The sequence below is a fragment of the Watersipora subatra genome, chromosome 4 (genome assembly GCF_963576615.1).
Source record: "Watersipora subatra chromosome 4, tzWatSuba1.1, whole genome shotgun sequence".
Classification (NCBI taxonomy): Eukaryota; Metazoa; Bryozoa; class Gymnolaemata; order Cheilostomatida; family Watersiporidae; genus Watersipora; species Watersipora subatra.
Genome location: NC_088711.1, coordinates 15,714,702 through 15,726,706, shown reverse-complemented (window position 1 = coordinate 15,726,706; position 12,005 = coordinate 15,714,702). Strand labels below are relative to the sequence as shown.

At 36.5% G+C, this 12,005-nt stretch overlaps 2 protein-coding genes across 4 annotated transcripts in view; one reads left to right on the top strand and one right to left on the bottom strand.

Moving 5' to 3' along the window:
- Positions 1 to 2,738: 2,738 nt before the first annotated feature.
- LOC137392724 (uncharacterized) overlaps positions 2,739 to 12,005 on the top strand; it is a 15,952-nt gene continuing 6,685 nt past the window's right edge. Inside the window, exons 1-8 of the mRNA XM_068079040.1 lie at positions 2,739 to 2,810; positions 4,876 to 5,183; positions 7,495 to 7,636; positions 7,866 to 8,054; positions 9,318 to 9,423; positions 10,496 to 10,569; positions 10,789 to 10,988; positions 11,745 to 11,822. Of these exons, the coding sequence (XP_067935141.1) occupies positions 4,897 to 5,183; positions 7,495 to 7,636; positions 7,866 to 8,054; positions 9,318 to 9,423; positions 10,496 to 10,569; positions 10,789 to 10,988; positions 11,745 to 11,822 (1,076 nt within the window). The 5' untranslated portion in view covers positions 2,739 to 2,810; positions 4,876 to 4,896. The remainder of the gene's footprint in view (positions 2,811 to 4,875; positions 5,184 to 7,494; positions 7,637 to 7,865; positions 8,055 to 9,317; positions 9,424 to 10,495; positions 10,570 to 10,788; positions 10,989 to 11,744; positions 11,823 to 12,005) is intronic.
- LOC137392723 (protein MCM10 homolog) overlaps positions 10,927 to 12,005 on the bottom strand; it is a 26,765-nt gene continuing 25,686 nt past the window's right edge. For all 3 annotated transcript variants that reach the window (XM_068079037.1, XM_068079038.1, XM_068079039.1), the window contains exon 17: positions 10,927 to 11,028. In XM_068079037.1, coding sequence (XP_067935138.1) covers positions 10,942 to 11,028 — 87 coding nt within the window. In that variant the 3' untranslated portion in view covers positions 10,927 to 10,941. The remainder of the gene's footprint in view (positions 11,029 to 12,005) is intronic.

Sequence of the window (12,005 nt, the reverse complement as noted above, 5' to 3'; positions counted from 1 at the left end):
GGAGCTTGAGCAACCTCAAAAGGAAACTGAAGATACTGAATTATATGTCAGACACACTGTACTAGGTAGTATCACAGCCATAACAGCTAGAGAAGTTGAAAAAACTTCTCTCACTGATCCTGAGTTGTGTCATGTCCGTAATGCTCTCGAGTCCGGTCAATTTCATGATCTTCCGTCAGAGGTGCCGCGCATATATCGAACTCTCAAGGATGAACTTTGTGTTATTGGTAAATTGGTGCTCCGCGGCAACAGGATAGTGGTCCCGAAGGAATTGCGAGAGGCCATGATCAAGTTAGGGCACGAGGGGCACTTAGGTATAGTAGGTACCAAGAGAAACCTAAGAACAAGAGTTTGGTGGCCAGGCATCGATGCCGATGTTGAGAGTTATGTGAAGCGTTGTCAGGGGTGTCAGGTAACAGGTTCACCCACCAATAGGGACCCTATTAGGGTCACGGATTTGCCTAATGGGCCATGGGAGGAGCTGGCGTGTGACTTGTTGGGACCATTGCCAAATGGCGACTACCTGTTTGTTTTAGTTGACTATTATAGCCGCTGGTATGAAATAGAGTACATAAAAACAATCACTAGCACCAAAATCATTGAGATCATGTCCAAGATATTTGATGTGCATGGCCTGCCAGTATACATCAAAAGTGACAATGGTCCTCAATTCGTCTCGCATGAGTTTAAGCAGTACATGACTTCCATGGGTATCCACCACCATCTGGTGACTCCTAGGTGGCCTGAGGCAAACGGAGAAGTGGAAAGACAAAACAGGTCAATAATGAAGCGCATAAAAATTGCGTATGCTGAAGGAGCAGATTATAAAGTCGAGGTACAAAAGTATTTAGTGGCATACCGCAACACACCCCACAGCATTACAGGTAAATCCCCGGCTGAGATGTTATTTGGTAGAAAACTGCGTACTAAATTGCCACATATTAATGACATTCACAACGCTGAACTGCAATGCAGAGATAATGATGCTGAGCGTAAGCACAGCATGGTAGAAGCAAAAAACAATGGGAGACATTTTCATGAAACAAAATGTGGGGATCTAGTGTTGTTAAGGAGGGAAAACCCTAATAAAATCCAGGCTCCATTTCATAGTGATCCATTTAGGGTTCGTGAAGTCTGTGGGCCTGTACTAGTTCTTGAGTCCAGGGATGGTAGAATCTTTAGGCGCAATATCCATCATACCAAACCGTATCTGCCGCCTGCTACTGTTGATGTTTTAGATAGAGGCAGAAGACAAGTCCCGCAGAATAGGAATGAGCAGATACCCATTACGAGGACAAACGTGATGCCAGTGATGTCACCAGGTTCGCAAGACCCTAGGCCACAACCTTACCAGATGACACATGTTGATGATGAGCCAATTGATGGGGCAGAGGGATCTAATGCTAACACTGATATTGATACGCCACCTAATGCAGACTATCCTAATCCTGGGGCAAATGAACCCAGGAGATCCAGTCGTCACTCCCAGCCCCCGCATTACTTGAAAGATTATGTGACAGGTTAACAGAGATGCGGACAGCAGTCTAATTGTAACATGAAACTAAGTGGTCTGGTTGATCACTATTTTATACAGCTGCGCTCTATTTGTTTGATAAATGTTTTGTTACGAATGAACTATTCGTCTATAAACGAAAGGAAGGATGTAATGTCGGAGTTGTCTACTCAATATGTATATTGACATTGCATCATCATTTCATCAGACTATGTATTGCATCATCTTTTCATCAGACTATGTGTGATGATGACAGTGGTAATAAGGAGTTGAATCACTTAGAATTGGATTGTGTATGCGTATAGACATAGTTACATGCAGAGAATAAACGGTACTTTAAACTGCAAACTTCTACACTTATATATATATACACGCAAGAGACATTACAAATATCAAATATAATATTATTTGCGCTTCTATTTGCAGGCAAAAATAAATATCTTCAATTATATTTCATGAGAAGGAAACTCCCCATCTGTAGGTGAGATTGTCAGATGTAAATAACGAAACGGTTATGTAGAGAGGGTAATTACAAGTAGCAAAATAAAATCATACTGGCAGCAAACAGAAATTGCTTCATGGCAAGACTTATATGCAGAGTTTATATACAAGACAATACAGAATATATTGTAATTATTAATTTAATCACATTATATTAAATAAAATAATTACAAATATAGAATTATATTTGTAATATTTTTGAGTGAGAAACATATACCTTACTGAGTGCATTGCAAAATATTATGTGATGAACATCAGCCCTTGCGAGTATACTGCGCAATATTGAATGAGGAGCATAGGCCTCCATGATTTTATAGATGTTATTATTCAGTGAGGAAGATATGCTTTGATGATTTCATTAACAATCAGCGAGTAATATACGTTTTTTGATTATATTTACAAAATCAAATAATCAGAAAACAGGCTTTAGTTTTTTTTTAATTTAATTATAATACAATCGCTTGGACAACTTATACAGTACGCATTCCTACATAAACTTGTTCATTGTATTCTTGCGTGAGAAACATCGGCAGAGCTAATGTGCTGAGACGAATCATCAGTCACTTTTACGTCCGCAACGTCTAGACAGCAATAAATTTACTGATTGAGCCGTAGCGATTTGCGGAACATAGGGCCTTGCGGAACATAGGGCCTGCGGAACATAGGGCTGTCCCCGATATAGTTTGCAACCCGCCTTGCAGACGAATTTCACGAAAACGCTCACGAGCGATAGTGCGCGATATAGGAGATATTATATACCTCCTGTATGTCCAAGTGCATTGATACGTGAAAGCTTGTAAGTTACATTGTTCAGACCAAATCAGTGATTGATTTTGGGCAATACTTCGGCTTGGTGCCACTTCAACTTTTTTCTGTGATATAAAATAATAAATAGGTAGGAGCAATGATATACAGCCCTGTATATCGTTGGTAGGAGCTACTACTTCATACGCTGCTCTTACTGTGCATACCATAAACAAACTTTTGCCAACGATCAGCATTTATTACTTACTTGCTTACAGTTTGCCATTTATTTTAGTCAGCTTTGTGCAGGTCGCTCATGCACACCGAGCAAGGTTTGAAGCTCCTGTCATAAGCGGATATAAAAATAGTACAATTGTTTAAGCATTGCTTCTAAAATGAAGGAAAAAAGAACAAATTTTTTTGTTTTACTATCTCACAATTTTTTGCTAAAGCCAACGGTGTGTGTAAAACTTTCTGTGATACAGCTTGCTGGACCCAACAGAAGGGAGATAAAACCAACTCTTTACATTCTTGTAAAATCAACAGTGTGCGCTGAACTTAGCGCTTTCTGTGCTACAATCTGCTGGTTCTAACATTAGAGAGCTGAAACCAACAAAATGTGCTGAACCCGATGCTTTTTGATTAAGAGTATGGTTAACCCAAAAGACCGGAGTTAAAACTAAGTTTTATTCTCTGCTAAATCCAACAGAGTGCGCTTTATCCAACATTTCCTGTAACATAGCCTAATGCACTGAACAGGAAGTAGCTAAAATAACTTGTTGCTTTTTGCTAAAGCCAGCAAAGTGTGCTATACTCAACAGCACCTGAAGTAAAACTTGCTGAATCCAAATAATGTCTTCCTAAAATAATGTCTTAACCAAGGCTGCTGGTCTTGATGTGATCTATTAATGTGCTATTACGCCTTTGGTTGTATTCAAAAATAGGTATAAAGATAAAATAATACTTTTGAATTTGTGAGCGCAAAATAATAGTGTAGAAAACTCTTACTTTAATGCATTACCGAACTATAACAAACAGACGCTAATCCTCAGACTGTCATGGTACATCTTCCCTTTGGTAATTGGTGTAGGGTGGTTAGAATGCCATGCTCCATTTCTCCTACTTGGTAATAAGTGCAAAGATTGTTGTGTTGCCAATGTGATAATGCATTTGATCAAGTTCAAGTTTTGTTTAACTCAGCGGTGTTTGAGCTGAGTTGTGCTCAATGATTTGTGTCCTGACCAGCAGTATCTATGAATGAGTTGTCAACATGGCAAGCCATGTAGTTGAAGGCTATCATTAATGTTAGCTGTTGATGTCCTAAAATATATTGAAGAGTCAATGATGATACACTGTCTTGTGCTTCCCATTTTTGACACAAAGTTTCTCTCACCCAGCTCATCTGGGTCAGCTGAGTTTGGCTGGTTTTGGCTGGGTCAGTCTGCTTTGCCATAACCTTCATCCATCTCTAAGCATACAGTGTCTCTCACTGTGTGTGTTAGTGAGTGGTGTCTTGTGTTGACTGGCTCTGGTTGCAGACTTGTGCCAACTTTCAAGCAACCTATGTTTTACAGCTTTTCCATCAACAGCCGTCAGCTTTAGCAAGGTCTCGGTCAAAAATTATTGCGCATCTTCTTCTATTGAGTTTGCATGGCTCAGGAAATCCAATATCAAACCTTGATGTGTCTCTGATGTTGATAAGCATAAAGTAAATGTTTTCATCATGCATCTCTGTTTTCCTATTCGCCTCTCTGCACTCCTTTTTGATGGACCATTAAATAATAGGTGCTTATCGTTACAACACAAGTTGCTTAAATTTCACTAAGCACGCCTTTTTTAATTGTGTCTTTCACACACTTACATGCAAAACATAATGAGCACTGCGCCTTGACAATGCAATTAGAATTTAATATTTAAAAAAAGCGGAAACCATAATTTATTTTCGTTTAACATTTATTCGTCACTTTTTACATTTTGACAGTTTGCTGTTGCAGTTATAACTAGCAACTGAAAAAAACATACATAAGTTTTTTTAAATTTTGATGAAAATTTGCTTGCATGTTTGTATTCCTCATTTTAATTAGTGAAATTAACATAATTACATTTGTTTGTTGTAGAGCCCTCGTTACTCTTTATCCATGGACAACACATCTGGCACAAATCCTTTTATAGATAAGCTACTTTTAGACCCTTTCGAATTTTTGAAAGCAGAGCAATGTCACACTGCAACACAATATGATGCTCCATTCATGATTGTCTCAACCAAGAAAAAACGGTCTAAAGCCGATAATCCTTTCTCTGATATGTACATTAACTCATCATTACTGACCTACTCGCATTTGACCATGCTCATGCCTGAAAACGTAAAAGTGGTTGTTGGTGAATATACGTTTGCTCTCTCTCCTCACCTGAAACTTGGTGTCAGGTAGGTTTTCAACGATAACTTACATTTGTGATTGTTTAACATCAGTAAATGTAGCATACCTAAAAAAGCTTGAAGCCAACTTCAGTAATGGCTTATGTAAACAGTGCTGTAACATGTCATATGACACATGGTCACTGCATATAGGAGCAACTATACTATAGTAGCAAATTGAGCAATTATTAGCAACAAGTGGAACAAATGGTAGCAATTATTCTCAGCAGCAACTGTGCCGATAACAATGATTTTGTTCCACTTTATATAAATTGCTCATTGACATCAAGTTTTAACATGTGAATATATTTAGCTTTGAAAACGGTTTAAAAATTTGTGTATAATTGATTCTTATCCTTTCCATTAACTCTGACTCAATTTTTATAGGTAGTTCATAGGCGGAGTATATACATGTATAAGCCCGTGAGAAATTATTGAATTATCAGCTTCCTAGAATGAGGCTGAATCTGTTACTGGGTTTAGAAAAAAAATCCTTTAGCCCTTTACCTTAGAAGTGAGTAATTTATTAAGCTTTTCAACAGTTTTCCTCTGGTCCTTAATAAGCAAAACCACGCACCAGTGATAAGATTTTTGCTTTCCAAATTGTCCCAATGCCTTGGTTGCTATTCAGTAATTAGATTTTTCAATCATTTTTCAAAGATATTTGAAGAATAACTCCTTGCAGTTTTTTTATTGTTTAATGACCACTGCATTTGATGAAAGTTATGGTATCCTATTTGTTCACTCCTAAACTATTAGCTACTAAGTTTTTTTGCAGTTATTTTTAAGAATCTGAGTCAAAAAGCCTACAAAAGTTATTAAATTTGTCAAAAGGTAAATCTGAATTATGTTACAGATAGACGTATGATTTAACATTAACCTCTCTTAATTGTTTAAGTGCATCATGTACTCTATCTATATTAACAAATCAAGCATTTTCATTGAGCTTGTGTGTGCACTCGTATGCGTGTGTGTGCACTCGTATGCTTGTGTGTGCACTCGTATGCGTGTGTGTGCACTCGTATGCGTGTGTGTGCACTCGTATGCGTGTGTGTGCATTGTATGCGCGTGCGTGCACTCGTATGCGTGTGTGTGCACTCGTATGCGTGTGTGTGTGCATTGTATGCGCGTGCGTGCACTCGTATGCGTGTGTGTGCACTCGTATGCGTGTGTGTGTGCATTGTATGCGCGTGCGTGCACTCGTATGCGTGTGTGTGCACTCGTATGCGTGTGTGTGCATTGTATGCGCGTGCGTGCACTCGTATGCGTGTGTGTGCACTCGTATGCGTGTGTGTGCATTGTATGCGCGTGCGTGCACTCGTGTGCATGTGTGCATTAGTCTGCATAAATTGTGAGCGTTTCCATCATTTTTGGCTGATTTCATCCAAACTTCTCATGCATGTGCTCCTTGCCTTCCTTCAAAACTATATCTGGTTCCTGAGAGTCGGCCTCTTAAACCTGTGGGCTATCTGATTTAAAATGGAAGATCTCCTCTCATCACCAGGCTTACTCCAAGCTGATAATACAAAAACCCATTATGTTAAAATCCCACTAAGTTCATAATTACATAGCATTTTTGTCACTGGTTGGTACAGGCGTGTCTATTGTATTTTTCTGTTTGATGATGTGGCCAAGTTTGTACTTGCTCTATAGCAATTATCATTAATGGTAAGTTAGTTAATGTACTGCTTGAATTGACAATTAAATTATAAATTAAAAATCTACAATTTTATTGCTGTAGTTTTAGCTAGCAAAAGAGACAAGGCTTCGAATGAAAGTCAGTGAATAAAATTTAGCTAAAATGTTAAACTATGCATGTTCAAAGTCTTTGGTTGGCTGTTAATAAATACAAGCAATTTTATTTTGGATGTGTCTAGACATTTTTTTTCACAAATTCTTAAAAAGAGTTGGTATCTGAAATGCATTCTATTACTCTCAAACTTAACTATACAGACAGTGAAACAGTACCTGGGAAGGAGTTATGAATTGTGAAGGTTTAACTGTTGTAGTGATAGAGAATTGTTTACAAAGGAAACATCTGTGTGATCAAATGGTATAGTGGTGTCACTTTTTTATTTGTACAGTTTGGTTAATAAGTGATGAACACAGTAATGTGGTGCAGCAGGAGGGGTTGAATTATTATGCTTTTAGTGCTGGCATGTCTGGTTTCATTGAATCTTTGGTTATTAATGTTTTTGCTTTGATAGCCAACAAAAGTTTTACCATATATATTTATATGCAGTAAACGACTCTATAAATCTAATGATTTTCTTATATGTATAGGTTGTTGAATCTTACATGGTTACTGATACGCTTTTAGTGCAAGAGATGGTGTTGATGTGTTTGTTGGTTGCAATCACAATGGTGGTCTGGTAGCTGCGAAGCGCTGTGTTAGAAGAGCTCCTCTCTCTTTGCCACAACCTCTAGGGCCAGTTAACAAATCAAATTTAGTAAGACTGCTGGTGAGTTGTTTTGATAAGCGATATGTTGTTATTTTTGACATAATTGAAATATCTGCAAATGTAGCATCTGGTGCCTGGTAATGAAGTAAATGAGATACAGTATATAATAGATGCATATATATACTTCGTTAAAAAAATCATTAGATTCGTTCAAATTGTCTAAAGACAATGTAGTGTTTTTATTTTGTTTATTTGTATATTGCATATTTGTTAATTTGTGTTATTTTAGGAAATCAGTACACTTGATCAGCATTCATTTGTCATGATAACAGAGCTATGTGAGTGCAATATTAGAACATTCATAGCATCTGATGTGTTCAAAGAAGGAGGATCACAACTGAAAAAGCGAATGTGCACTGAGTTTCTTTCTGGTCTAAATATACTCCATGCAAACAATATAGTTCACAGCAATATCAAGGTAAACCTTTGTTTTGAGTTTGTTTTTGTGAAAAACAAAACAAGTTTTAATGATATTTTGATTGCAAATATAGTCAAATCTTGATACACAGAGTTAATGTCTTGAGATTCTTTTGTTTAGTAAAACTATCATATGTGTTTTGGTTAATTCATTCCACAGCTCAAAAACTTAACAGTATACTCTTAAGTAATTATGTATGGCATTAGACAATCACAGTATATAAAACTGAGTACAAAACAATTCCTGTATGTGTAAGAAACGGAATTAATACAACACTGATCAATGGTAAGTTATGATTGTCATGTTTCCTTTATAGGCGAGTGAAGGTGTAGCCTTGATGATATGAGACTGTTGGGGTGTAGGTAGGAGTAGTAATAGAGATATGGAGTTAGTCTAACATAAACAACATGAACAGTAATATAACATATTTATATCTGATATTAGTTAGGAGCAGCCGTGGTTCAATGGTTAGCGCACTGACATATAATCAGTAGGTCAGTTGTTGGAATCACAGAAGGATCTTCGGTGGTGTGAGGAAGGGCATCCAGGCACAATTGATCCTGTGCCAACTCTCATAGGCAAATGGTCACAATATATCCTGTACCAGGATACACCATTTGCGATTGCAACCCTTAAATGGGAAAAGTTGAAGGAAGAAGATATTTGATATTACTGTATTTACATTTGATATTTAATTAACATATACAGCACACCCTTTTTTTGCCTCACCTTTGCTTTGCTAATCACCAACTACTAGACAGATATGAAATTTTTTAAAAGATTTGGTTTGAAAATTTTTGCTTATACAGTTTTCAATTTCATGCTTCAAGTCTAAGAAAACCATAGCCCTTGTCCTTTCTCTCCCACTACTACTGTTTGTTCTAGCTTTCGTTAGATCCATAATTTTACAACTACAATAGGAATGAATAAAACTGTAATATTATTCGAACACTGTAGCACCAAAGAATATAAAAGAAACTTGGTACACATGTGCTGATAACCAAAGCTGTAATGTTGCTAGGAGTTTTGAGCATCATACATTGCAAATTACTGCGAATGTTGAATCCAAAATTTACTCAACTTTTAGGTGGTACAAGTTGTTTTTTAAAGTTTGACTTACACCTCCATTGATTTACATCTCCATTTGCATCTTTATCTCCATTGCACACTTGTTGAATACTCTATAATATTTTTCTGCATTAATCTGTTTAAATAGGCAAAGCGTTCACTATATGAAACATATTTTCACTCCTTGTTCTGTAGCCTGAAAATGTACTTATTGGAACAGATGGAATCTTAAAACTTGGTGACTATCCAGTCTTGTCTAATTGGACAGACTTGATGAAACAATTGTTTTGCAACAATTCAGGTATGTTTCTTATTAAAACAAGTGGTCACTGTAAATATTGTGTTAAATTATACTATGTCAACAAATTCATCAAATCGGCAGCTTCTCAACAAATTTACATCCCTGGCAAGAAAATGAGTTATTATTACTTTGTCTGGGAAAAAATAACTCTCAACTGTATGAAGTTTACCTGCTTGAGGGGTGTTGTTGGCTATTGAAAGTTTACATAGTTTTATTTTCAGTTTAGACAGATATACTACTGCCAAAGTATAAGCTTGTGTTAAACTATGTTATTTAGAATTCTTGCTGAATTGCAGTAATAGCTTATTTCTATTAGGTTGTCTAGCATGTTATCTATAGGATCTTGTTATCTGTTCTGTAGGATCTTGCATTGCTCACATTTCCTTGGCCAGGTCTTTAACTAGAGCTCAATTCATTGAATTTTTTTAAAGGTTATTGAACATGCTATAACCACCATTTAAGTAAACATGTTATACCAAAGTTAATCAAATTATAATTGGTATTATCAAACATTTTTATCTAATATTTAATATATTGAATGAAGTGATGACAGAACTTTCTGCAAGACATGTTTTTAGCTAAAAGACACGCATCAGTAAGAAAATGATTGCTCAGTATGTGATAGGCTGCCTGCAAAAATTTAAATGAGAGACTAGTTATTCAAATATTCTAGTAGTTTTATGCTAGATTATTTGACTATTTGATTATTATTTTAGTATGACTTGCTTGCTCCTAACTTGCCTGCCACATCCATTGACCATCTAACTTTGCTTTTGCCAAACTTGTTGCTGTTCCACAGCAAAGAACATGGCTACTGTCAGCAGTTTGTAGCCTGTTAAACAGATACCATTCATTTTAGCATTTGTAGCTTTGGATGTAAAATGTGGAAGATGATTACTATATTAGACTAGACATTTGGGTATTTTTACAATATTCTTTGTATCATTAATATTTCATTGTGACAATTGATTAACAAGCCTCTCTTCACTCGTTATGTACTAACATTTATTGTCGCAAATCTGTATCAAAATATGATTATGTTAATTATGATTTTGCCACATGGTGCCTGAAGAACGTCTGTGTTGGGAGGCAACAGAAGTGAAGAAGCGACTGAGTGATCACTCCGCGCATAAAAGTGACATCCAGGTAACACATGTTTGTTTCATCAATACCTTTTTTTTGATGACCTCGTGTTGAGTAGTAATCCAAGCTGATAGCTGTTATGAACTTATTCTCTGAAGATTATCCTTGCTAGTTACAGTAAATTTTTTGCAATATTCAAATTTTAATTACAATATATGAGTGAAATCTTTTTCTATAGCTAATGAACAGATAACATAGCTACATGTTATATCTTGTTGTAAGGTTGGAGGAATGCTTCTGCACTACATAATATGTGATGGTATGCACCCCTTTGGGTCTCTCACCAGTCCTATTGGAGTTGATAGCAATATTCGGGCTGGTCAGTATTCAGTGGTGACCACTGATGAAGAGGCTAAACATCTCTTATCATGGATGTTACCTGCTGAAGCAAGTATTCGGAAAGATACTAATATCTGCATGACGTGAGTCAAATGCTTCTAAGAGCTCAGCTTTGCATATCTTCTGAAGAACATTTTTGTAACTGTATATAACTGTGTTACAAATGATGGCAGCACTAATCTTTTTAAAGGGAGTAGCGCGTTATCTTGACTAATCCAGAAATAGTGATAAAATTCTTAAGCTGTGCTATGGCGGTATATGGTTGAGAAATACAAAAAGATACAAATGGGAACGTATATAATAAACAAAAAAGTATCGAATAAAACTGGACATTCTGTGGAGTTGAGTGATAACTCTGTGGTAATAAAATGTCATAGTCATCACATGAGTAGAAGAGGAACAACCATGACCATAAACTAATGAAAATCAGTTGCCGAGAACCTGACACATTTAAGTTTTTACGAGCTCTTAGTGACAGCGAAAATCTAGCAAATCATAGAACTTTAATGAAAGTTAAACATTTAATAAAGGTTTTCTGACATCTGGTCGGGACAATTCTTGTAAGCAATTATTGAGAAATACTTAGGTTTTATATCATTTAATGAACATATCTGAGCATATCTGCAAGGCATAACTCTGATTTGTTGATTTTGCACGCTTTCTGAGGATATGAACTGCTGACACAGGAAATTTAGAACCAAGCCAGAAATTGATTTTTAGTTAAAAATTATTGTTTCAGTGGCAAACATTCAAGTAACGATAGTCTTACACAATTGTACTATCAAGTTTGATATGCTATTTACTGCATATACTTTCATAATGTTGGGTTTACATTATAGACATCCATTCTTCTGGAGTAAGAAAAAGCAAGTGCAGTTTATGGCAGCCGTCGGCCGTCAGCCAGAGATTCGCAGTGGGTATGAAATTATAGATCACTTTACTGGTATTATTGTAGATTATACTAAGCCCACATATTGTTTAATAAGTTTAACAGTACCCCTCATGGTTGCCGAGCGTGTGCTTTCCATTTGCAGTTAGCTACAGGGTTATTTGAAACCGATTGAAAATTTAGAAGAGCTCTTAGCCACAATGTGAAAGTT